The 27,430-nt window shown below is 49.9% G+C and overlaps 1 protein-coding gene across 3 annotated transcripts; it reads right to left on the bottom strand.

The window, feature by feature from the left end:
• Positions 1–186: 186 nt before the first annotated feature.
• Positions 187–26,936, bottom strand: KRIT1 (KRIT1 ankyrin repeat containing). 3 transcript variants are annotated; one of them, XM_078855214.1, is made up of 18 exons: positions 26,829–26,936; positions 24,878–24,958; positions 22,762–22,882; positions 22,374–22,539; positions 22,158–22,250; positions 21,146–21,275; positions 12,371–12,638; positions 11,578–11,738; positions 11,054–11,197; positions 10,594–10,750; positions 10,355–10,462; positions 6,444–6,600; positions 5,260–5,414; positions 4,522–4,688; positions 4,032–4,119; positions 3,201–3,407; positions 2,468–2,584; positions 187–2,080 (listed from the first exon to the last, which is right to left on the bottom strand). In XM_078855214.1, the coding sequence occupies exons 3-18, from the start codon at positions 22,861–22,863 to the stop codon at positions 1,988–1,990; spliced, it is 2,313 nt and encodes a 770-aa protein (XP_078711340.1). In that variant the 5' UTR covers positions 22,864–22,882; positions 24,878–24,958; positions 26,829–26,936; the 3' UTR covers positions 187–1,987. The 3 variants fall into 3 exon arrangements, with proteins under 3 accessions (XP_078711340.1, XP_078711328.1, XP_078711333.1); XM_078855202.1 differs by lacking the exon at positions 24,878–24,958 and having other exon boundaries at positions 22,762–22,884; positions 26,829–26,907; XM_078855207.1 differs by lacking the exons at positions 11,054–11,197; positions 24,878–24,958 and having other exon boundaries at positions 22,762–22,884; positions 26,829–26,908.
• Between the last annotated feature and the right edge of the window lie 494 nt (positions 26,937–27,430).

Here is a 27,430-nt window from a genome sequence, read left to right as displayed (position 1 = left end):
GCAGCACTGGCTAAACATCGAAATGATTTTAGTCCTTTGGATGCATGAAAACTACAGAGAGGAGTCTAAATGGTCTATAAAAGTCATTCTAGATTTGAAGCTTTCGTGACTGCAGAAGAAAGAACCAGAGAGTATAAAAGTCATGTTTGAGAACATGAAGATAAGCACACGGGCAGCTTAATGAAATTCTTGTTATAGCGCTGAACTTGATCAGCTCAATATTTATTCAGTTCATCACATATCAAAATATAATATGGTACTCCTTTATCCAAACAAGTGAAGGCTACCATAACCGAAACGGTGTGGGGGAGGCCTTCGTCCAAAGGTGATTATGAATGCAGAATTACCAGCACTTGGCAATGTGATGACAGCAACACATGACATGTGTGCGATTGAACACGTCTGCACAGCTTCACAAGCAGCACACACAGGTGGACAGCAGCAGTGAAGTGATAGTCTGCTCATTTAAATGGCCACAGCATAGTGTGGGCACAGCAAAAGCCAGCCATTCCACAACTGTGATAGGATGGCACAGTGAAATCTCCTACTGTTATAGCACAATATTCAAATTTGACTGTTTTTGGGCACCATATTTTAAATCCACATGTTTGACAATCGTATGCTTTCGCTCTTTCTTTGCACTAAAGAAAGGCCACTCCTTGAAGTGTTAGCTTAGATTATTTTCAGTGATTTTCATCCTATGCTATACCACTGTCCACAATCCATGGTGTTTAATGGATGTGGATTTGAGTAACACTTTTATAACTTACTAACTTTACTACCCGGCTTCGCCCGGACTAGGATTCACCATGCCCGGCCGCCTTTGTTTCCCCAGTGGCAATGTTCACACACCACACCAGTTACTCGTTTGAGGCTGAGTCGACCTAGGGGAGGCCTAGGACCGGTTAAAAAATCGTCACCGGCGGTGGCCGTGAGCGGGAATCGAACTCGGGTCGCCAGGTTCGTAGCGCAGCGCGCTAACCGCTACACGACCGCTCCCCCCACACGCGCGCGCGTCCATAGGTACACATACACGCGCTTGCTGCAGACACAGCTTTCAGGGTGCGTACGGCAGTAAACGACTGAAATAATAAAGCAATGCTGTGCGAAGAACGCCTTAGACCTGCAACACATTTGTATTTCACTTTACCCGCGATCAGCAGGCACACTGTTACGCTTCCACATACGGGTCACATGCCAAATGTGACGTCACAGCTCACTTGCCGTGCAAATAAAATATGCATTATTGAGCCCCCCCCCCAAAAAAAAATAAGTGTATTTTTATAATTGTTGCATGGTGTACAGTCTGGAAAGTACCCACATGGCAAATTTCAAGTTTGTTGCATGTCGGGAAGTACGCTAAATATTTTGAACAGACACACATATTCACAAATTTCCCTTTTATTATAACTTATTACACTTGTTTACAGAGGATAGTATTAGTGAGTCTCAAGACTCTTACAGGAGGGTCCTGGTAAATTTCTGCATTATTTTTCAAAGTTAGAAAATTTCGACTATGACACCAGCAAACAATGCCCTCTTGGAATTACATCACGGGATCTTTAACATCGACTGTGAAGCAGACCACACCTATTTTTGCGGATTGTACATCCGATGTATTAATCAGGGTGGCCTACCAGATTTGAACAGCGAAATGCGCAACTGCTGGGCCATGTCACCACCACTTAAATAATATGGACTAGAACAATGTGGTGATATTGACGGAGCTTTATGTGGTGCAAAAGCACCGATATCCTGATGAACGTCCAAGATCACTTCTCAATACTCTACTGACACATTCAGAAATGAAATAATTTCTGCATAAAGAACAAGTGAAAAAAAGTACAAAATGTATGTATATATATGTACACTATGTATGTGTCTCAGTAGGACACCTATTATAAACAAACACTCTGGGTTCAAACTCGTGAGCTCGTGCTAAGCTTGTCGTGTGCACCGTTGGCAGGCAGTCCTCCCACAGTCTCGGTCACAGGCGCTCACTGCCACCTTCTGAAGGTGTCGGTGTCTTGGGCTCTTGCTGGCTGCTCAGCTTGGCCATTAGTTTGATGATGAGGCTAACCTGTCGAGCGCACAGACAGCGAGAATGTGAGAGGAGACAGTGACCACTGAAGAAAACGCGAGAGAGAAACACTTGACGGCAGAGCTAGGTGGAACGTATCAGTAATCCAGTGACTTGTAGGTGGAGCTGGTGGATTGCACTGGGATCATGTGCAAGACATCTTGCAGGGACAAAAAAGTGCAGGTCAAGTTATTTCCAATAGTAGCTCTGAATCAGTGGTGTTATATTCAACATGAATCTATGACAGGGGTCAGGATCTATATATGACAGGATGAATGATGAAGATACAGTTTGCCATGTAGAAATTCCAGGAATCCAAACAAGCAAAATTATTTAAGCGATGTGCATACAATGGTGGAAACTACGCTTATCTCTGTTGCGCTGCACCTGCTTAGTGTAGACTGCGTAGTTGATACGGTCATCCAGTTTGTGGATGTGCAGGCAGGCCTCTCCCACGGCTCGGTCCCACGTCATTTTGGCGTAGCAAACACTCAGAAGTAGCGCCTAGTGCAGGCACACGTGGCATTTCAGTTACAGCACATGGGTAGCCAAACATCAACAGTGCACATGTACAGCATTTGCATACTGCACACACGGAAACATCACTATTTATCCAAACAAATGCAATTTGCTACAGATGAACTGCTATGTATGCAGGAAAGAATGTTGGGAGGTGTCACGTATGAGATGGTTTGTGGTTAAGGAGCTCCTCTTGGATCCCACGTGGTGGCCTGTGGCAGTGATGGTGAAGTTGTCAACACAAAGTGCTTCCCTCCTCTGCTAACATGCTGACCCTGAGCCAACTGTTTTCTATCAGTGTCTTACCATAAGGATCTGATCACTAAAACCCTTTTGGATCTTAATCCACAATGATTTTTACGTAAGGTGTTTTTCGATCTGATTCTTTGTTCTATTTAGCAAAGTGTGGCGGAGTGTCATCCTTGATAGCGGAATGGTGCAAGTCGGAGTGGATGACGGGAATCCACCACAGCGTCATAAGGATAATTTCTAGATGGTTAATGCCGACCAAGCAGGCTCCGATCTGTCTCACACACACACACACAACTACACAACTGCATGTGCACGTGCCCTCTCACGATAAGCATAGAGTGGGATTCACCTTGGTGTCGGCGTTGAGGAGCTGTACTCCGCGGCAGCTCACGCCCACGATCACGGGCAGGGCCTTGTGCCCGGCGGTGCCTGCTTTGGTGTAAATGTGGCCCTGGAAGAAGGCCGAGCCGTAGGTGGGAAAGGCCCAGCACGCCTGCAGGAAGCGGCGCTGCAACTCGGCGGGGCTCTCCTCCCCGCTGCTCGCACGGCTCAGGTGCTGCATTCACGCGGTCAGTGATCAAAGTTTCACAGTCTGCACACATTCGATAATTGCTACAATTTTTTTAACTAAACTTTTTTTATGTTACCAGGTAAGGCCCACTGAGCTATATAGCTCTTTTTTAGAAGTCACCTGACCACAAATGATAGCTCAATGAAGTGGCGTATCATGTGGAAATTTATAGCAGCCATATACTGTAAACGCATGTTGATTCAATATGTGGAGGGGAAAACCGGAGGATCTGGAGAAAAATTCACGCGACCACGGAGACAACATGCAGGGTCGGGATCGAACCCACGACATCCTGTATACCAGACGAGGTAGTTAACATCTCGCCACCGTGGAGTCCAATGCACACAGCACACCCACATACAGCACACATGGTCAATACACACTTCTATACAGTGAACACACATACACACATTCATCCAGTCATCGCACACCCACATTCACATGGTCAACGCACAGATTCACAGAATATATTAGTACAGTCAATACACATTCACATACAGTCAACACACTCACATAGTCAACACACATTCACACGTAATTTGCACTTGTGTTTGAAAATGAGAATTGTCCGCAATGGCAGTCCCTATGCAGCAGAGTTATTGTTATAACCTTGTACTCATGCAATATGCGATGGATCCAGTTGTGTGCCTTGTTCTTCAGTTTGTTGCTTGAAACAAACAGGTTCAGGTTTTCCTCACTGATAACGCAAACACAAAGAGAGACATAAGCCATGCAACCAAAGCTATGGACCATACAGTGAACCAGTGTAGTCTGCGCTCCTTCAATGGAAGACAGATGATGGCTGATGATGATCAAGGAAAGATCCTTGTTCTTTGAAAAAAATATACGTACCCAGAGAAACCTCAAAAACGTGAGGAAAAAACTCAAAGGTCCACACAGTTTGGGTGGCTGCCCATATGCTGTATCACCATCTCAAGGCCACGTTGAGGCCCAATAGGTTTGGAGTCTCACAGCACACATTCTCTCAGTGCGATCCACCAACCCCACTGCAGGTGTGTGGTATCCCGCCTGACAAGATAAATCCTACTCACGGTTTGAGTATTAGGCAGCCCGTGCCATGCAGTGTGCAGTTACGTACGTGAGGAATCCCTGCTTGTGCTTCTTGGCATCGTAGAGTCCATAGTGAATGAGAAGCAGAAGTGCAGCAAGTCGTGTTGCCTCCACGCCTGTGCACGAGTACATGCCCTCCAGCAGCTGCACGCGTGCCTCCTCAAAGAGTACGCCCACCGCTGCCGGCTCGCTCACCTCCACACACACGCACAGCACGGGCAAGCACCGTCACTCACCATCGCCAGCAAGCACCGTCTCTCACCACAACCGGCTCGCTCACCTCCACACGCACACGCACAGCACGGGCAAGCACCGTCACTCACCATCGCCAGCAAGCACCATCTCTCACCACAACCGGCTCACTCACCTTCACACACTCAAACACACACACGGCACGGGTAAGCACCGTCACTCACCATCGCCAGCAAGCACTGTCTCTCACCACAACCGGCTCGCTCACCTCCACACACACGCACAGCACGGGCAAGCACCGTCACTCACCATCGCCAGCAAGCACCGTCTCTCATCACAACCAGCTCACTCACCTTCACACACTCAAACACACACACACGGCACGGGCAAGCACCGTCACTCACCATCGCCAGCAAGCACTGTCTCTCACCACAACCGGCTCACTCACCTTCACACACTCAAACACACACACGGCACGGGCAAGCACCGTCACTCACCACCACCAGCCACCAACACTCACTGCCACCAATCCACCTACAGACAGTGTAAGTGGATTGCACCATGCGGTCCCCACCTGAGCCTCGGCCTCCAGGCTGAGCCGCACGTCACGCCGCAGCATGAGCCGTGGGGGGTCCTCCTCTTGGGGAGGCACTGATGTGAGCTCTGCCACTATCTCGGCCCAGTCCCGCACGTGCTGCAGGGGCTTGTGGAACGGTTTCAGCTGCAGGGCTGTCAAACACATGGCGCCATGCTCACTCGCTATGCTGCGTCGGGCAAGGGCGCTGCTCTAAAAAAAAACGTCAAAATGTTTCACCGCTCAAATAAGTGTGGCCCAGTGTCTCCCAGTGGTGGCCCTGAAAATTCCATGCTCAGTCTCCCCAAGAAACATCCACTGTTGACATCCCTCAAAACGGTACTCATTTGTGGTACTCGGTTTACTGACACTCGATAATGGGACGGGTTGACTTTGAGCAGCACTGGGCTTTCACGATATTCCAATTTGGAGTTGAAAAGCTCTTACACAGCACAACCTAGCTGCATGTTGGGTCTGGTGCCTCTACTTTGAGTGCTAGATGAAACTCACATGGGATGAATTTCCCCTGACCATGATTTAACCCCAGTTCTGACTTGAGTGCTCCAAATACATCACTTCCTGACTGAGTTACAGTGATATCAGGATGTCATCATGGACAAAGCCGTTGATGCCACCACACCATGCTAATACTTTCTACCTTTTGCCAAATCTCGCAGCTGATGCACAGTCCACATGCAACCTCCAAGATCTGCCTTAACAGTCCCCTACCATTTGCTCTTCAGTCTTCTCCTTAGTGACCGGCCTAATGGCAACGATTTCAATGCCTGCCTCAGTAACCGCTCCTCTCCCATCCTTCACGTACCACCCAACAAAAACCCTTTTGCTCAATATCTACAAAATTTACCTGCCATGTTCTCTTGTAGACTTCAGCATTGCCTATCTTGCCTTGCCACAAATTCCTCGCACTAAATAGGGAATACATAAAACTGACACTTTGGAATGAAATTCCCTTTTAGACGTAAACACTTGGAATTAGCCCTAGGTGTATTAACCCATGGGCTAAGTAGGCTGCAGATCATGGTCTACATATAAAGAGGCATCCAAGTGAAATCATCTCATTAATCTTCCACTAGATCACGCATAACATGGCCATACAGTTGTGCATATTTGCCATTACACACAAATATACACCGATTCAAATACAGACACCCCAGTGCACATACTGAGGTTTGGCGAGCAGATCCAGATGGTGGTGCATTCCAGGGCTGGCGCAGGAAGACGCAGTGCGTCTATCACCTGCTGCACCGTGGTGTTATTCCCACGCGGTAATTCCACAGCACGGTACGACCCATCCACGCGGTACACGCGCACCTTTTCAAACTGCAGTGCACACACGCATATGCCATATGTCAAGTCAATCGTCAGTGTCTCGCATGAGCAGTGGGGCAGTGCTTCCCTCTGTCGGCAACGAGCAAGTGGGGAATATTCCACATTATTCTTAGGTTTTTTCGGTAAAGTCACGTAGGTAAAACATCAAAATTAATGAAAATAAAATAAAATAAAACAAAAATCACGACGTTTCGGAGGCAACACAAGTCTCCGTCATCAGGTGGGACCGTCACAGCCGAATTAGCTGCATCAAATGAGGCAATGATTCAAGATGTAATCCCTTATAAGCAAGTTGAAGGGGGGAGGAGAGGGGGGGGGGGGAGCTCATCAGAATGTGGTAGCCAATGAATGGAACGTATCGGGAGGGAGGGGGGCGGGGCTCAAAGACAGCACGGAGTGCTAAGTACAACGCATCGGGAGGGGGGGGGGGCCAAAAAAAGAACGACGGCTTGGACGCGGTTGCTGCTGCACACGCCAACACAATGGACAGAGAGGGGGAGGGGAGGCCTGATACACACGATAGACAAAAGAACGAAAATGCCCATGTTTATACCAATGCTGGCTGAACAATGAAGAGAGTACTGTTAAACAACTGGGGATGTTAACACTCGGTAAAGTAAAGCAAAATAGTGCCTGTCAGATAAGATGGTCCAAAAAAGTGTAATTAAGTCTTTTTTGCGTGGTTGATAACATCTTTCCAATGATTACTAAGTTTGTACCCATCATCACGGTTGAAATTATGTCTGTGTTTGTATATTTGTATGGCTTCGTGTACAAACCTTTGATGGTAGCCGGGAGGTTTGCAGAGAACCTTGGTCTCGGAAAAGACAATTTCATGAGAGCCCACCGAGTTGTAGCAATGATCGGCAACGGCAGAAGAATCAGTTCTGCCGTGTTTCAGATCTGACTTGTGCTCGCGGACACGATCAGAAACATGACGTTTCGTTTCTCCAATGTAGCAATCACCACAAATGCAACTCAATTTGTAGACTCCAGGATACTGTAAGTCAGGAACGACATCCTTCACAGATGGAATCAGATCACGGATTTTATGCACTGTACTGAATCGGACTTGGATCTTATGTTTGTTTAGAATTTTGGAGATCTTTTTGGTCACGCCTGCTATGTATGGTAACGTGATGGTTTTGGTCGGAGTTTCATGTGGCTGTTTCTGTGTGGTGGGAGAGACAGCTTGGCGGATAGTACGGTCAGAGTATCCGTTCATCCTGAGAGCCCGATGTACATGTCTTAATTCACCGGTCAGGTGGTGTTTGTCAGAAATGCCATGGGCTCTGTGGTATAGCGTTTTGATGAGATAATTCTTTTGAGATGGGTGGTGGTGGGAATCCGGTTTCAAGTAGGAATCTGTGTGGGTGGCTTTCCTGTAGACAGAATGTCCCAAGGATCCGTCAGGCCTCCTCTCAAACAGAATATCCAAGAATGGTAGTTTACCGTCTTTCTCCACTTCCATGGTGAATCTGATGGATGGGTGTCTAGAATTGATGTGGTCCAAGAAGTGGTTCAATGCTGGGAGGCCATGTGGCCAGATGACGAAAGTGTCATCCACATACCTCTTCCACAGGGAAGGACGCAGGGTGGATGTCTGGATGGCGTCTGATTCAAACTTTTCCATGAACATGTTGGCTATAACTGGTGACAAAGGGGAGCCCATAGGGGTACCCTCATTCTGTTTGTAGAAGGTGCCATTCCAGGTAAAATAGGTGTTGGTGAGGCAATGCCTAACCAGCGCAGGTGCATCAGAATTCAATCCATGTTGGACTAAGTCCTCAATTATTGTTAGGGTGTCCGGTACTGGGACTTTGGTAAACAAAGATACTACATCAAAGCTGACGAGGATGTCATCAGGAGATAGTACCATGTCCTTAACCATAGAGACTAATTGGGTTGAGTTGAGTACTGCCGAAGAGGTCTTGCCTGTGAAAGGGAGCAGAGTATCTGATGTTGGCGTGTGCAGCAGCAACCGTGTCCAAGCCGTCGTTCTTTTTTTGGCCCCCCCCCCTCCCCCTCCCGATGCGTTGTTGTTAGCACTCCGTGCTGTCTTTGAGCCCCGCCCCCCTCCCTCCCGATACGTTCCATTCATTGGCTACCACATTCTGATGAGCTCCCCCCCCCTCTCCTCCCCCCTTCAACTTGCTTATAAGGGATTACATCTTGAATCATTGCCTCACTTGATGCAGCTAATTCGGCTGTGACGGTCCCACCTGATGACGGAGACTTGTGTTGCCTCCGAAACGTCGTGATTTTTGTTTTATTTTATTTTATTTTCATTAATTTTGATGTTTTACCTACGTGACTTTACCGAAAAAACCTAAGAATATGATTCCTTGCAGTCACGAAAGCTTCAAATCTAGAATATTCCACATTCTCAAGACAGGGGCCAATTTCCTCGAAGGAAAACTACTGTTGACTTGTTACAAAGTAGCATTAATGTTATTGACCCTGTATAAATTATGTGATGAGTTGACCCATGACTGCAACTTTCCAGTTGTGTAGCCGGGCATCGGAGGTCAAATACAAATATTTCATGTTGAACAAAATTCTATCCAACTGGTGTGCCGCAGCAAAAAAAATTCTGAACGTCATAATTCTGAACACGTAGGCTTTCGCGACCAATATTATTCATAATCAACGTTTTTGGGTTTAGATCGCGTTATTTATAAATGTGTCGTAACCCTCCACCACCCGACACGGCCAATCAGTAAAAAAGTGTCACGTTGACAAAAGACAAATAGTTCACTGCTTTGCATCTGACGAATTAATGAGTTAATGATGACGTCACCCTGCTGCTGCTCTATATAAGAACGGGAGACACAGCAGAGCCTCACCATTCTGGCGAATTGCCCGATGATGCTGGATGCAATTACCAGCGAAACGTCGTACTCAAATTGTAAATGTTGTGGTTTCACGCTTCAACACACCGGTGGGCTAAAGCAGTGAACTATTTGTCTTTTGTCAACGTGACACTTTTTTACCGATCTAAACCCAAAAACGTTGATTATGAATTTTATTGATTATTTATGTAAACCTAACGGCACTGTGGGTTTCTGCTCTGTGCATTCATATGGGAAAGGATGAAATCAAGAGCAGCTAAGACACGCTACATCAGCTGGCCATGCCCTTTCAAGAAGGGTGGGGCAGCCATCTTTTCCAAGCTAATTTTAAAGTGGAGAATTTTTACTTTTAAGGCAAGAAAATTTACTAATATGATAAGAAAACTGATTTTGGTGCCTGCACATCTTCCTGCAGTGATTAAGTTCAACTGAAGCTAAAAAGTGGTGAACCAACACCATGGATTGGTGGACCATCTTACTCCCTTCCACAGTGTCCCATGGTGTGCGGAGAAAGTCACACAACGCCATGGTACCAAGTAGGTTAAAATTACATCTTAAGACCACGCTTTTTTCCTTTGCCAACAAAGATGTGTTTAAAAAAAAACCGATTCTTATTATAAATCAGGAGTCAGTGTGCCATGCTAAATTACATTAATCTAAGTGTGCCTCGAACCGGAAAGAATTTGGGAAACACTGGATTAGGCAATTCCTGATTCATACACGTAACTTTTGTAATTTTCTGCCAAATCTGAATGTAAACTAAACTTAGGACATCACAGACCGTGCGTTTCATTTCTGCAGGTGACCTGTAGAACAGTATCTGGCCCAGATGGCATTGTGGCACAACACTTTCTCTTTCCCTACTTTCCCCCACACCCACACCTCTGCCTTACCGTCTTGTTGACTGAATCTCGCAAAAGCCGGACCACCCCCTCCCAGTCGCCCTGTCGATTCTCCTCGCACACCTGCACGGGTGATCGTCCCTGCTGGTCCTCCACAAACTGTCCGCACAAGGATGCACAAGGATGCACAACACGCAGAAAACACTTAAGAAAACAATCTCTCTATAGCCACACAAGCTGTTGAGGCACGTGCTGTTAGCGAGCCCTTTGTGCGACTGAGATGCACTCACTCGGTCAATCTCGCGGTGATTAAGCAGCAGACTGACTATGGCTGTGTGTCCCCCCCCTGCAGAGAAGTGTAGCGCCGTGCTGCCCTGTCCCGTGGGGAGGTTGGGGTCACAACGTCCCTGCTCCAGCAACACCTGCGTTGCCTCCACTTGGCCATACCTGTACACCACCAGCACGGGCACACGGTCACACGTGTACAGAAGAGATTGTAAGTTGCAGAATCACGAAAGAGTAAGGTCTCATGAGGCCATGCTGTTTGTAGGAACAAAATTTAGGATGATGTAGACCCAGCCAGGGCCCAACATGGTTCTAAAATGGACCGAGCCAACTTACATCAAAATGCAGTCTAAACGTATCGTGTATGTGTGTGTGTGTATGTATGTTGAACTTATTTCGACCATATGTAGCCAACCGTGTTCATCGGAGGTGCGGGGGAAGGAGTATCCTGCATGCACTGGGTACCAGCAGGCGTAGTGGATGGGCGCCCACTGGTCATGGTCCAGCTGGTGCACGGGCTGCCCGGCCTCCAGCAGGGATGTCAACCGCACTCGGTCGCCCTCGCACGCGCTGCGGTGAAGGGGAAACTCCTCCATCCAGTGCGGCTCCCTGTGCTCACAAGTGCGATAAATATGCTGCTGAGCCACGCTGTAGCACGCAGCTTGGAACACGCATATCAATTACTCATTAATAGACGTTAAGTCAGAAGGTCAGCATGCCTCCTCGCTCAAACAGCCATGGGGGAATTATCTCTGGTGGCCCTGAGCAAATGGCAGAATTTAGAAATTCCCATGGAGTGAGTTTTCTCCATAAAATGTTTATTGCTGACCTTTTATTTACCCCAGAAGAATGGTGGTCTGTGTCAACGCCACACTAGGAGTTCAACTTGCATTTTTCTGCGAGTTGAAACGCCGAGCACTTTTCCGACCTCGGAAAGATGCCGAGCGACGGCGCCTCTGTCAGAACAATGGGCAGGGCGGAGCACTCACTGTATAGCAGCAGCAGCAGCAGCACCAGCACCAGCAGCCTTGCCGTCACTACCCATGTCGCTGCCCACACTGGACCGCCACAAGCAAGGACGCGTAACGCAGATACGGGAGTAGTCCGGCACACCCAGCCCGAAGTAGGGGTTGACAACCACCTTGTCCACCTGCACACACAATCCCCACGCACATATTCACAAGGCCCATTCCCAACCACGTGCACCCAACTACAATGACAACTCACACCTCAACACCAACAGCAGACTCCTCTCACAATTTCAAAGGCAGAAAGTGACAGTGTCTCTCTTCCATTATGAGTGGTGCACAGTTCTTTAGAATTTGTACTATGGCTCGGGCCACCACACTACAATGACAGTGATACATCTCTCTTCCAGACATCCACTGTTCAATTTATACAAGGTGGTGCCTATTTTAATGCAACTAAAATAACGATGGCTGAGTAGTTTCCATTAACTTAAAATAATCACAATCTGGGAGTTTTTTTTATAAATATAGAATACTAAAATATATAGAAATGTGCCCATTCATATTTGTGACATTAACATTGTTGCAATGGTTTCATAATTATTTGTTGTCATTTTGAGACATTTATTAAAACGCATGCCATGCTCTCCATTGTTAGTCAAAGCTTTACTTTTAGAGCAATTCAAAATGAACGAAGAAAGGAGTCACTTTGCTTGGTTTATCTGCGAATGAAAAAAGTATTTCATGCCAACTGTACTTTTCAATTAGGAACCTAAGTGGGCGGTGTGCACCGGCAGCTGGGCCACGCACGTACCCGAGACGTGTACTGCAGGTCCGAGCCGAACAGCGGGTTCAGGATGCAGATCTCAGGCTTCTCCAGCTCCAGCATGCGAGCACGAGCCTCCAGGGCTGAGCAGGCGGGACCCTTGCGTGGCGTGCGCTCACGCCCCACCTCACCCTCCACATCACCCTCCGTGTCCCTGTAGGCCGGGCTCACCACGGCCATCTTGATGCGCTCGGAGGCGGACGGACGGAAGAGCCCCACGATGGCCAGGGGCACGGTGTGCTGCTCGCCAAGCCACCTGTCAACCAGCGGCACGCGTCAAGCGGGGCGTCACGCCAGGGCGGCACGACACACAGGGTGGCACAGGTCGTATGTGACGCTGCTGAACGGTGGCCCACAATCTCGCGCATGGTACTGAAGAGGTTAGGACTGCCAGTCCATTCTTCCTATCATCCCAACGATCTCGTTAAAAAAGATAACTCTGTGACGAATCAACAGTTGTCATCCTGATAATTGTTTTTTTACCCTTCTATCTGGCAACAAAACTGACAACTTTTTACAAGGAGTCATATTTGCATAGACCACAATACCTGCAGTCATAATGCAAACAAAAAACATAACTCTGATAATCTGCACTGTCCTTGAAGTTGATTGGTCCACACCCGAGACAGCTTTTCTTAGAGCCTAGTCTCACATGTGTTGGACCAGATGACGCCAAAAGGCGTACAACTCAAAGACAATGCACCATCAGAGTATGAGAGCTCGGGGTAAGCATTTACACCATTGGAACCTCATTTGCCAGTAAAAATATGATAATTGTTTTTTTACCCTTCTATCTGGCAATAAAACTGACAACTTTTTACAACCCATGTGAGACTAGACTCTAAGGAAAGCTGTCTCGGGTGTGGACCAATCAACTTCAAGGACAGTGCACATTATCAGAGTTATGTTTTTTGTTTGCATTATGACTGCAGGTATTGTGGTCTATGTGTAGTGGTGGTGCGGACGCGCGCCCGCAGTGAGAGATCACGGGGCGGCGCGGGGTGCGTGGTTGGGCACGCGATGTAGGCGTGGTGTTGACGCGCGTGCCGGGAGTGAGAGATTACGGGGCGGCGCGGGGTGCGTGGTTTTGCGCGCTGACACAAGGTGGGAAAGAGGATCGTGGGCAGCGCGCAGTGATTGGTCAACTGGGGTGGGTGCTCTCATCGACGTCCGCATGAAGGACTATAAAGGGGGACGCGCGGGAGCACTCGGGAAGTTGTTAACCAGTCGAAGACCGAAGACGGAGTTCAGAGGTAGGCCCTGAGACCCCTAGTCCCGCTGTCCTTGTGAGGGCCGGGGCCCTGTGTGGCTCGGAGGCGAGACTGTGGGACCCGTGGTCTGACGTCCCTGTGGACCGAGACTGTGGGACCCAGAGTCGAGACGGACACCCTGGCTGGGTGTGTTCCGAGAGGCTACGGGGCGTAAGAGCCCGTGTGGGTGTAGCCGGGGGAACCCCGTGGGTTAAGGCTGGAGTTAGCCACCCGTGTAATATACGTTGGTGTTAATAAAAGAGTGTGCTACCCGTAAGGTCGTCTCCCGCCAAGTTCCTACATTACAACTGGCGTCAGAAGTAAACCTGTCTTCAAAAGGATGGATACTAGGAAGACTACCCGTACCCACGAGCGAGATCGGGAAGACGACGGCGTACCGGAGCCACAAACCTCGGAAGGAGAGGACGAGGAGTTGCCGCCGATGCAGCACTCCGCGGCGATGGCCGACGCTCCGCTCGCCTCCGACACCAGCCTACAGGATGCACACTCCCGCCTGGCGGAGTTGCTGCTCGCCGCCGCTTCAATTTTGGCGGAAATCACCGTTTCAGCAGGCGGAAGGACGACTACGAGGTTGGAGGAGGGAGCGCGGCCGGAGGGATCCCGCCAGAATGCGCTTCGCGCCGAAAGTTTTGAAATTGGCGCCATTTTTGAGGGTCCACCATCGGTTGGCGGGAAGCGTGGACACCACGTGGTCGGAGACCTCCACTCTGCACAGCCCGCGTCATCGGCGCGCGCCAGAGCTCTCCACCATGCGCCTGCCGACGGAGCCGACATTTTCGTCAACCACAGCGGCGCGCGGGAAAAGCATTCCTCGGAGGACGACGACCAGGTCTTCCAGCAACGACTGCCCGCGCTGACGGCGTTCAAGGCAGACGGGGGCGACTGGGGGGCCTTCCAACGAAGGTACCTCGCACATCAAGAAATGTCGGGGTGGTCCGACACCACTGCCCTACGCGCGCTGCCAGCGACGCTCGACGACGACGCGCTTGCGGCCTTCACATCCGCCCCAAGGTCGTCCCGCTCAACGCTCCAGGCCGCGCTACATCTAATGGCTAAGGTGTTCGGACCGCCCTCGACCTGTCGCCACCAGTTCTACGAACGGCGCAAGATGGTTGGAGAAACTACGCTCGCCTATCGCACGGCGCTGCTCGCCCTGGCGGACGCTGCTTTTCCCCGCATGGACAAGGAGGGGAAGGACGCCATGGTGACAGAGCAGCTGCTGGCGTTGGCTCACGACCTAGGACTCCCCATCAATACGGCGGACGAAATGGACATCTGCTCCTTGGGGATTGCTACTAGTATTCACGCACACGAGGTCCTCAAGCGCAAGCGGACGGTCGTCTGTGCATCGGCGGGGATCGCGGCACCTGCCGCCACGGTCGCCGAGCCTCAGACTGCTACGGCTCGAGAGGAGGCCTTCACCGTGTCGAGACCGGGGGAGTGGAGAGCGGGAGGTCGTTTGCCCACACGTTCGTCCCGCAAGCTGGAGCAACCGAAACCCACGACGTCCCTCGTCATGTGTTACAACTGCGGCCTTCGGGGTCATGTCGCGTCCGGGTGCCGGGCTCCGCGTCAGCGCGCCACGGGACCACGTCCGGACGACGACCAAGGCCCCAAGTCGTCCCAGCTAACCCCGGCAAGTCGCGGCACCCCACACGCTCGGTCCACATACACGGCACACTCGGGTCGCCGCTTCGCGGTGGGGGGACCGCGTATGGGTACCGGGGATTCGGTTCGGCGAGGGGGGTTCGTACACGGCCCGAAAGCAGTCGAATGGTCCGAATTGGCCCACAGGATAGTGGCTGCGTCGGCCGGGTCGTCCATGGTAACGGGTTTTATTGACGGGGTTGAGGTCCGGGTGCTGGTGGACACGGGTGCGTCAGCCACTATCATTTCGGACCTTATTTATAACATCCTTCCCGTCCAATGTCGACCCCTTTTGCCGGTGGACGTACCATTTTACGCGGCGAACGGGGGATCCTTGGGAATCATCGGACAGATTTGGGCGACTATTTGTATTGGCGATATCAAATTGGCGGGTCCTATTTTTGTATCATCATCTCTGGCAGTTCCTTGTTTACTGGGTACGGACTTTCTGGCTAAAATGCCCATCAAAATTCTCATCGATCAGGCCTGCATTGAGCTTCCATCGGGACGGCGGGTTGCATTTTTGACGAGTCCTACAAAAATACGCACGGTTTGTGCGACGGTTCAGGCGCTGGCAACTCAGACTGTACGGGTACCCCCGGGATCGCAAATGTTGGTACCCCTTCGATTGAGGAAACCCCTCGGGGTGGATGCGGCGGGAAAGGGTGTTCTGTTGGGGCCGTCAAACAGAGCTGTTGGGGGCCTCGACTTAGCGGTAGCTCAGACCATGGTGCGGGCGGACAGTGAGCCGTTCGTTATGGTTCTGAATACGGGGTCGCGGCCAGCCGTAATTACACAGGGCACGGTGCTGGCTCACGCGGCGCCGCTACCCGTCGATGAACAGCTCGTTGCACACGCGGATTCGGGCCTCGATACGCATCCTCCATTTGAGGAGGGGACAGAGTGGTTGGACTCGTTGTGTGCTGGGTCTGGTAACTTGTCTAGTGTGCAGTTGGGAGCGTTGAGGGGCTTGCTACTCGAATTCGCTGACGTGTTTAGCAGACACAAGTACGATATTGGCTGCACAGACCTGTTGCGCCACCACATAGCGACGGGTGACGCGGCCCCTATTCGGCAGAATCCCTTCCGGCTCAGCCCAGCCGAGAAGGAGCACGTGCAGTCGGCTGTTAATGACATGTTGGCGGCCGACATCATTTCGCCCTCTTCCAGTCCGTGGGGTGCTCCCATCGTCCTTGTTAAAAAACAGGACGGGTCCTTGCGGTTCTGTGTGGATTTCCGCCGCCTAAACAAAATCTCAATGGCCGACGCGTATCCACTCCCCAGGATGGATGAGTCGCTGGATGCCTTGGCGGGAGCACAGTTTTTTTCGACGCTTGACCTGCTTTCGGGATTTTGGCAATTGCCCCTCGATGACGAATCGAAACCAAAGACCGCTTTCCGGACACCAGGAGGCCTATTTGAATTCAATCGATTGCCCATGGGCTTACATTCCGCTCCCGCCACGTTCCAGAGGCTCATGGAATTGGTTTTGTCAGGACTCCAATGGGACACCTGTTTGATTTACCTCGATGATATCATCGTTTTTAGCCGGACTTTCGAGGAGCACCTCCAGCGACTGAGAGCGGTGTTCCTCAGGATGCGTTCCGCTAAATTAAAATTTAAACCGGCGAAATGTTACCTGCTTCGGGAATCGGTCAGGTACTTGGGGCATATCGTTGGCCGTTCAGGGATCTCTACAGACCCTGCTAAGACGCACTGCGTCAGCTCATGGCCAACGCCAACCTCAGTCACTGAAGTCCGCAGCTTCATAGGATTCGCCTCCTACTACCGCCGTTTTGTCGAACATTTTGCCACCATAGCCAGGCCCCTGCACGCTTTGACGGCTAAAGGAGTAAGGTTTCACTGGGGGCCGGAAGAGGAGGCTGCGTTCTGCTCCCTTCGAGACGCCTTGGTGCGGGCTCCCCCTTTGTGTTACCCCGATTTCACGCAACCGTTCCTGCTTGACACGGATGCCAGTAACACGGGTATCGGGGGAGTGCTCTCACAGGTGGTCGGGGGGGTCGAACGGGTGGTCGCCTACGGTAGCAGAGTTTTGTCACCTGCGGAACAACGCTACTGTGTAACACGTCGTGAATTGCTAGCGATCGTTTTTTTTATACAGCAATTCAGGCCGTATCTCTACGGCCGTCATTTTACTGTTCGTACGGACCACGCGGCTCTCCAATACGCTATGCGGGTGGCGCAACCCTCCGGCCAATTGTCCCGATGGCTGGAGGTCCTCCAAGACTACCAATTCACGACGATTTACCGTAAGGGATTGCGGCACTCGAATGCGGATGCCTTGTCGCGATTGCCGCCCCACTCGGAATGCGCATGTCGTCTGGGATCGGCGCGGTGTAAACCCCCTGTCGCCGTCCCCGCGGAAGTTTTGCTCGCCGCCACTGACGCTCCGGGGGTCGACGCGCCCGCCGCTCCCACGGGGAGGGACTCGTTACTAGCGTTGCCTCTTATCGAGTGGGGCCGTCTCCAAATGGCTGACAGCTCCCTACTCACGCTGCGTCGGAAGGCTGACGCTCCCGGGGGGGGGGAGAGGCGGGCCGGTTCCTGGGTGGTCAGACAGGGCCTCCTGATGAAGTGGGACAACATGTCTCGGCGTCATGCGCTCGTTGTGCCATTTGCTATGCGGGCTAGGGTCATTCTGGCTGCTCACGAACGACTCATGCATTTGGGATTTCACAAAACGCTCGCCCTAATCCAACGTGACTATTATTGGCCGGGTATGGGCAACGACGTGGCAAACATCCTTAAGGGATGTGTGGGGTGCGCCCAAAGGAAACCGCCACCAATAGCGGCTAATCCACCGCTACAATCCATTCAGGTTTCGCGCACAAACGAACTGGTTGCGCTCGACATCTTGCGGCCCTTTCCCGCTACACCTAGGGGTAATAAGTACCTGCTGGTTGGCGTAGAATACTTCACCCGATGGCCCATGGCATGGCCACTCGCCAACCAGTCGGCTGCGGCAGTGGCGGACGCCTTTGTCCAGGGCTATGTTTTGGACAAAGGCGCCCCCGAACGCTTGCTGACGGACCAAGGGAAGAATTTTTCGAGCGTTTTGTTGCGCGAGGTGTGCGACCTGTTGGGTACAAAGAAAGTGCGTACCTCCCCGTACCACCCGCAGACTGATGGAATGGTTGAACGTCTGAACAGGACGATTACTTCTATGCTGTGCCAACAGGTTTGCAACGATCAGGTTGATTGGGACTTACAGGTACCTGGGGTACTCGCGGCCTATCGAATGGCCCCTCATGCAGCGACGGGGTTTTCCCCATTTTTTCTCATGTATGGGCGGGAGGCCGATCCGGCCATGGATGTCCAACTGGGGATTTCCCAGCCACGTGCGAAATCTAAATTGGCCGACCACATCAAATTTAATATCGCCAAACTGGCTGAAGCGCGAGAGGCTGCGAGGTTGAATTTGAGGTCTCGCCAGATCGCTAACGAAAGATTGCATGAACGAAAGGTGTATACGCACGATTGGAAACCAGGTGATAAGGCCTGGCTGCACTGTCCACATGCACCGTTGGCTACGTCCCCTAAATTGTTGAGACCATGGAGGGGACCGGTGGAAATTGTGCGTGTTGCACGACCCCAGAGTATCCAGATTAAATGGGAAAAACGCCGTTGGTACGTACACCCCTCCCGGCTGAAACCCTTCGCGGCACCGCATGGCCTCCTTTGTGCCGTAACGACCGAGCGTGTGATGTGGCCGTCGACTCGGGGAGGGATGTGTCGCAGGCTGATCCTCACGTGTCTCCACCTGACCCACTCCCAGGTGTCTCGGACCTGACGGCTGTTGACCGTCGGGAACCGGAACCCCGCGGCACGCGCGGATCTCCGATGCCTGCCCCGTGCCTTCCTGGACTGCCGGCACCACAGGACGGTCAACCGCGTCTGGTGCCGTACGACGGACCGGCCAGGCGGACTCGTGCTAAGACACAACACTTTTCATGAAAAAAAAAAAACCGAGCTCTCCGCCGCGTTCCCCTTCTGCCCGGTGTAATGTCCCGTTCAAGGGGCGCTCGGAAATGAAGGGACGCTGCACGAGTCATTTTTTTGCATACACATTTATTGTTGTCGCCCGCCGCGTTGTACATATTGTTCTTGTTGTGTTGTGTTGTTGTTGTTGTTGCTTGTGTTACGGGACACACACGGGGGGAAGGTAATAAGATTTTTTTTTATAGCAGCCGGGTCGGCTGCGAGCTATGTGGTAGGGGGTGATGTAGTGGTGGTGCGTACGCGCGCCCGCAGTGAGAGATCACGAGGCGGCGCGGGGTGCGTGGTTGGGCACGCGATGTAGGCGTGGTGTTGACGCGCGCGCCGGGAGTGAGAGATTACGGGGCGGCGCGGGGTGCGTGGTTGTGCGCGCTGACACAAGGTGGGAAAGAGGATCGTGGGCAGCGCGCAGTGATTGGTCAACTGGGGTGGGTGCTCTCAGCGACGTCCGCATGAAGGACTATAAAGGGGGACGCGCGGGAGCACTCGGGAAGTTGTTAACCAGTCAAAGACCGAAGACGGAGTTCAGAGGTAGGCCCTGAGACCCCTAGTCCCGCTGTCCTTGTGAGGGCCGGGGCCCTGTGTGGCTCGGAGGCGAGACTGTGGGACCCGTGGTCTGACGTCCCTGTGGACAGAGACTGTGGGACCCAGAGTCGAGACGGACACCCCGGCTGGGTGTGTTCCGAGAGGCTACGGGGCGTAAGAGCCCGTGTGGGTGTAGCCGGGGGAACCCCGTGGGTTAAGGCTGGAGTTAGCCACCCGTGTAATATACGTTGGTGTTAATAAAAGAGTGTGCTACCCGTAAGGTCGTCTCCCGCCAAGTTCCTACATTACATATGCAAACATGACTCCTTGTAAAAAGTTGTCAGTTTTTTTGCCAGATAGAAGGGTAAAAAACCAATTATCATATTTTTACTGGCAAATGAGGTTCCAATGGTGTAAATGATCACTAATAAAATACAACCACGATCAATCTCAGCAGAATCAATAGAGACTGCCATTAATGAACACTCTACACTTACTATAACATTTTATCTACATAATTACACCTTTCCATACTTACAACGTGTAATCTTATTTGTATTTTTGTATTTTAAGATTGTTTAATACGGCTAATTAACATTTTGCATTTTATAAGGTCTACTTATTCATAATTTTAAAGATTTTAGCCCTTTAGTATTACTTATACTTTGTAACGTTAGTATAGTTAGAGTGTATACCTTTTATATAAGTTAAGATTCCTACTTGTTCAATGTATGCACCGTCCCGCCATAGTGAATTCCTTGTTTGTGCAAACTTACATGGCGATTAAAACCGTTTCTGATTCTGATTCTACTTGTTAAGTAAACCTGTAATTAACATTTATTCCGTAAAAATCAAAGTGTGTCCCTGCTCAAATTCGTGTCGGGTGGACTTATCTCCACTGGTGACCATATACCAGTCGTAATAAATTCATGTTTCTAAGGCAAGGCCAGCCTCTCCAGACAGCGACTTCTGTTAGATTCCCAGCAAGTAGAGCACACTGACTGACCTCTGCAGTAATAAAGGGCTTAGTTGATCCCTAGGACTTAAGCTCACAAACTTCACATTGTCAGCTGAGCACTCTCGCCCCAGCGCCACCCATCGGGGCTTTATACTGCAGCACGTGCTTGCGTTTGCAAAATATTTAAATCGTGTATGCTTGTCAGAAAATAATTACAGGTGCTTAATTGTTAAGTAATGTTGGGAATCTGGGAGTAACAAAACACGACAATGCACTCAAGGGGACCATGTGGTCATGCGGAATACACAAGCGGGGTCGACTGTCCATGTGTGTTAAATGTTCCACCTGTCGAGGGCGAGCAGCATCGTGCTGGTGAGAGGAGAGAACTGGGCTCCGGTCTCGCCGCACACCCTCAGGATGTCCTGCAGGCAGTAGAAGCCAGGGCTGCTCGGGCTGTAGGCCAGCCGTGCGTTATCTAGACAAACCAGCGCAGTGGTACTCGCATTACACACAGTGGAAACCCTCTGACCGCGACGTATGTCAACAGTGAACACGTAAAAAACACAAGAGAAGCCTGCAGCAGAGGGACGTCTTCCTCTAATGGGTACTAAGGCAGCATTCATCTCTGTTGGCCAGCAGTAGGAAAACTGCATATTGCTATGTTGGGGGCCAGTATATGGCAATCAGTAACCCACAAAGAAGAGGAGTCTTACTCAGTTCCATGTCAAACGAGTCTACTCCGACTTGAGTATTTAACATTATTATTGCCGGTATCTTAAACTGAATATAAAGAGCCACAGAATCATTCTTAATTGTTACTTAAATGTGCTTTCCTGTTGCCTGTGTAACCAACATTATCCAGTTAGTCAATACTGAAGTTAGCTTGTTCAAAAAAATATGTGCTTGTGTCAAAGTAGCTATCTAGGCTGATGGATTCCTTGTGAACATAATGGTATTTTGGACTTTCAATTTTTTTTTTCTTAGGTAGATCCCAATTTTTCAGTTGATTTCTTTTTTTTAACAAATACTGGCTTCATGTAATGCAATTCACGACAGTGACATCCCCCCCACAGTATGGTTCCGCATGGTAAGATATATTGCATGAACAACACATTAAAGGCGTTAATCTGCAGAGCATGGGGAGATGCTCATCATTCATGGCCCTGAGCCCACTGGTGTAATCCAATAGCGAGCAATAACTTCCCACAAAGTGGTGCTTATGTTATGAACTGTAGGGGATAGATAGGCTGGAGTCAACCCCTAACCTTGTGTGACGTGCATACTTTTGAGTGCAGGGCTCACGGGTGCGCTGTGCAGATGCTCACTAATCACACACTGTATTATCACACTCCGTTACCCTTGATCGTGGTGGGGACAATGTAGAGCTCCACTTCGTGGTCAACACCGCTCTCATCAGCACCAAACCTCTTGATTAAAACCGACCGTTTCCCTGAAGAAGAAAAAACAACAAACGTCACAAATGTAACCGTACAGCGGCATTCTATTTCAAACAATACCAGAGAAATCGTTGTTATTGTTTTATGCGCTTCTGTTGAATGACAAGAAAACCCACCTCTCAAACCTTGGTTAATGGGTGACATTTGTTTGGTCATTTCAAAGACATATTCCAGTATGGTTCTCCCAGCCTCTCCGTCACCAGGGAAAGTTGTACCGAGCAAAACTTTCCTCCTTTTCTTCTCTTGCGCATCATTCTGAATCTCCTTCTCACACAGCAAAATCTAACAGCAAGACCAAAGGCGGCATGTAATTGGGAGCGTAACTCATTTTTCTCAATTATAAATTCACTATCCTTTATTTGAGCTGATGAGAGCCCACTGATACAGGCAAAACCTTATAGCAGGACAGTTATGTTAATATTTTAGTCAGGAATAATTTAAAATTGGCATTTACTTTTAGCACCGAGAGAGGCACCGGGGGAGAGTGGGGGGGGGGGGTTCTACCTCGTAGCTCTTAGGGTGGTACTCCATGGAGGCCGGGCTCGTGATCTTCTTGGGCCGGATGACGGCCGCGTAGAGACGCTCCGCTTCATCACAGCCAGCCATGGCCGCCCACAACCCGCCTCTCTAGCCGGGCACCCAACGAGTCACAGACAGCTGTCAGCACGGCATGGTCATTCACAGCAAAGGACAATGGGATTCACTGTAACGCATTTACTGATGACTGCACCACCTCCATACATTTGCGTGTGACTGTATCTCAATACAAGTTAGGCACTCACATGTTGGTCACTCAAGATACGGGAGGAGTTTTTTTAGGCCATTTTCAGTGGGAACAGTCCAATGGGCATTGAGGAAAATGAGAAAAATGCAAAGGAGGATACAGATAGTCCATCACTGGGAAGAGGAGATGAAAAAGGTCTTAAATCTGTGCCTGAACAAGAGAGTTCCATAGAGCAGAGGCAGGAGAAAATGAACAAAGGCGTATCCTAACCAAGGCCGCTTATATTTCGATTTAAAGCTTTCGTGACTGCAGGGATTCATCTTCTTGGTTCTTTCGGTAAAGTCACGTAGAAGGGAAGTAATAAAATAATAAAAATAAAACATAATAAAACAATTCTCACGACGTTTCGGCCACAACGCAAGCAGCCATCCTCAGGCGAAGAATGAAACACCCCAAGCTTGGAGCGTATATTTAAGCTGGGTTAGAGGGGGGGGAGGTGGGAAGAAGAGCGCCTAAACAAAATAATTTGCATATCAAGAGGAATTCAGCATATGGAAAATGCGTAGGAGGTGGGCGGGGGGGGTTCCAAATCAATACTATGCCCGTGCATTATGCAGGATTAGCAGCATCAAAGGGGGGGGGGAAGGGGGGGAGCATTAACAAAGGAAAGGAATGTTAATAGTATGTAGCTGTAGTTACTAAACAACCACGTAAAAAACTACAGTATAAACTGCATGACAAACTAAAGTATAAACTACATAGCATCATCAGTAAACTTACTATACTCTACAATAAGCTGAGTTACTAACAGTAAGTAATACATGAAAAATTCTACGTTTAATTCTTCGCCTGAGGATGGCTGCTTGCGTTGTGGCCGAAACGTCGTGAGAATTGTTTTATTATGTTTTATTTTTATTATTTTATTACTTCCCTTCTACGTGACTTTACCGAAAGAACCAAGAAGATGAAGGCCGCTTATGCTTAATATTACAGATCATAGTATGCATGCACTGTAGAACCCACCTAAACAATGAATAATATAATTAACAAGAATATAATTACGTTCTGTGGTGAATGATTAGTTTGTCCATGTTTACTATCTGAATATCTGATAAAAGTAGTCATAGATGAGTGGAGTTTTAACAGTTGTAATTGTGCGAAACAGATCAAGTTACGTCATGGAAGGTTTTGGAAGGTTTGGTGCGTGTGTAGTGGTGGTGTTGACGTGCGCCGACAGTGATGGATTACGGGGCGGCGCGGGGTGCGGGGTTGGGCACGCATGTGGGCGTGGTGTGGACGCGCGCGCCGGGAGTGAGTGAGTACGGGGCGGCGCGGCGTAGGGGGATTGTGCGCGCTGACACGAGGTGAGAAAAGGGGATCGTGGGCAGTGCGCAGTGATTGGTCAAATGGGATGGGTGCTCTCAGCGACGTCCGCAGGATGGACATAAAAGAGGACGCGCGGGAGCACTCGGGGTTGTTGTTAACCAGTTGAAGATTGAAGACGGAGCTGAAGAAGTAGTGCCCTGAGACCCCTAGTCCCGCTGTCCTTGTCAGGACCGGGGCCCTGTGTGGCTCGGAGGCGAGACTGTGGGACCCGTGGTCCGACGCCCATGTGGGTCGGGACTGTGGGACCCAGAGTCGAGACGGACATCCCGGCTGGGTGTGTTCCGAGAGGCTACGGGGCGTAAGAGCCCGTGTTGGTATAGCCAGGAGAACCGTGTGGGTTAGGCTGGTGTTAGCCACCCGTGTAACTAAGTGGGTGTTGGTCACCCGAGTAACTATAGCTGGTGTTAGTCACCCGTGTAACTATAGTTGGTGAAATAAAAGAGTGTGCTACCCGTGAAGTCGTCTCCCGCCGAGTTACTACATTACACGTGTATGACATTCAAGACTCACAAAATGTCCCTGAGGTCGTCGTCGTCTTTATGACGAGCTGCGCTATCTCAGCAGCATTGTTCGTGTTTGGTTGGTTATTTTCTGGAGAGCGATAACAGCAGAGGGTATAACTTAAACACAATACAAGCCAGCATATATAACTGTACTGTTGTGCTTTTTGCACAAAACTAGTCACTGAACAACGGAGAACAACACATGCAACGCTCCCTGGGATGCCTTGCTCACAGCTGATGGGAAATCATGGGCAGGGCCGCAGCAACAACACTCACAGGAAGCGGAGTTGTTTTTCATTTCATCTCTGGAGCCTCAGCTTTCCAATGTTGCCCCTGATAAAAAGCCTGCAGCCCAGGCTGCTTGCGATCACGTTACATGTAGGCACACAGAGCGACGTTGACACAAGCGACTTCCAGGATCAAAGCCTCTGGCAGGTAGTCGAGGTTGTGGCTTGGCTCTCCAACACACCGGTGGTGCTGTGCTAGTGACAAATTGGCCACGTTCTGTTTACGTGACAACCCTTACTAGTTGGCTGTGTCGGGTGGTGGCGGGTTTAACGACACATTTATATATTTACGCGATCGAACAAACAAAAACCTCAATTAGTACTGTATTGGTTTATTTAGTTTTACCAGTTGAGAGGCCAGGGTGAGTTTGATGTGTTGTCCTTAAACACCCGCACCTCGCATGAGCACGGTCAGCAACATACGGTGCGAAAGAAGTTCAACATGCAGTACATACATCTGCAAGAGTGACACCTGGGGTATTAGTCTACCGGTAGGGGGCAATGATCACTGTGTATCTTGCCAAATTAGTCACTACTCTTCTTGGTTCTTTCGGTAGTCATATTATATTATTTTATTATGTTTTATTTTTATTATGTTATTATTTTCCTTCTACGTGACTTTACCGAAAGTACCAAGAAGATGAATCCCTGCAGTCACGAAAGCTTTAAATCGAAATTTAGTCACTACTCTTTGTTTTAGGTAAAACATTAATATGAATTAAATCAGTGATTTAATTAAATCAGTTATTTCATTTATATTACCGAAAAAACCAAAGAGTATGAATCCTTGCAGTCACGAAAACTTCAAATCTAGAATTGATTGAGTCAATTTCGAATTCGGCAAATTTGGACCCTTGGTAGCAGAACCCAGTGGGGTGGTGTGGGGGGCTCCTCTTGTGAGCGACGTCAAAGGATCTTTGAACGTCCCCTATGAAGCAGGCTGAGCGTGTTATTGTGGTTCTTATAACACCAAGAAGTGCAGCAGCACAGACAACGTGAGTCCATGTGGCATGGGGCGTAAATAGCTTCACCGCAGAAACATTAGAAACACGCGTCGCCTCACGCCGAATACAACCCCCCCCCCCAACCAGCCCGGGCACCAACAACAATAACTCACAACTGAATTTCGATTTAAAGCTTTCGTGACTGCAGGGATTCATCTTCTTGGTTCTTTCGGTAAAGCCACGTAGAAGGGAAATAATAAAATAATACAAATATAAAACAATAACAATTCTCACGATGTTTCGACTGCAACACAAGCAATCGGCATCAGCAAAAATCATCAAGCAATCATCACACCTGATGATGATTGCTTGTATTGCAGTCGAAACGTCGTGAGAATTTGTATTGTTTAATATTTGTATTATTGTATTATTTCCCTTCTATGCGACTTTACCGAAAGAACCAAGAATAACTCACAACTTCTGTTGTACCACGACGACTTGTAGTGTAACCCACTTATTAAAATCGCGATAGTGCACGACTGCAACACGGCAAACATGGGTCGGTGGCTCATTCGGACGCGTGGACATCAAACGCGAGACGCTCCCAGTCACGATATTGGGACAGAACGCCGCTGAGTTTGTTGACCAAATCTTCAGTGTTTGCCATTGTACTGTGGGCCCCACGCCCTCGTTTAGTGACCAGGTTCACAGTGGCCATCTCACTCACCACGCCAGTCGCGCTGTGTCCACCACCACCGCCGCCGCCACTTCTCCCCGTCCGTCTTTGTCTCCCCGGGGTCGGTGGTGGGGTGAGGGGGGCGCGCGCGCCGCTCAGGGACCGCGTGGATTTGCGCATTAAAATGAACTCGCATTGGTGCGGAGACACGCGCCGCGGTTTGTTGAAAACTTTCATTGTCTGGAAGTAGAGCAAGTTTGCAACGAAAGGTGCGTAAGTGTCTCTGCAAACGACCACGGGCCCTGGTGCGATGTTGTCGCGCTGGGTGAGTGAATCTGTGTGATTGACCGCGGACCCTGGTGCTTTATTGTCACACTGGGTGAATGAGTCGGTGTGATTGACCGCGGACCCTGGTGCTACACTGTCACACACTGGGTGAGTCTGTGTGATTTACCGCGGACCCTGGTGCGATGTTGTCACACTGGGCGAGTCGGTGTGATTGACCGCGGACCCTGGTGCGATGTTGTCACGCTGGGTGAATGAGTCGGTGTGATTGACCGCGGACCTTGGTGCGATGTTGTCACACTGGGTGAGTGAGTCGGTGTGATTGACCGCGGACCCTGGTGCGATGTTGTCACACTGGGTGTGTGAGT

The sequence above is a fragment of the Lampetra fluviatilis genome, chromosome 1 (assembly GCF_964198595.1).
Source record: "Lampetra fluviatilis chromosome 1, kcLamFluv1.1, whole genome shotgun sequence".
Lineage (NCBI taxonomy): Eukaryota > Metazoa > Chordata > Hyperoartia > Petromyzontiformes > Petromyzontidae > Lampetra > Lampetra fluviatilis.
Note: the sequence above shows the minus strand (reverse complement) of the source record. Positions and strands in the feature narration are given on the sequence as shown.

Coding starts and splice junctions, on each gene's coding strand:
- KRIT1 (XM_078855214.1), bottom strand. CDS start 22,863: ATGGCTGGCTGTGATGAAGCGGAGCGTCTCTACGCGGCCGTCATCCGG. Junction 22,251..22,373: donor CATTAACCAAGGTTTGAGAG/GTGGGTTTTCTT, acceptor TTTCTTCTTCAG/GGAAACGGTCGGTTTTAATC. Junction 2,585..3,200: donor TCCTCAACGCCGACACCAAG/GTGAATCCCACT, acceptor TGCCTGCACTAG/GCGCTACTTCTGAGTGTTTG.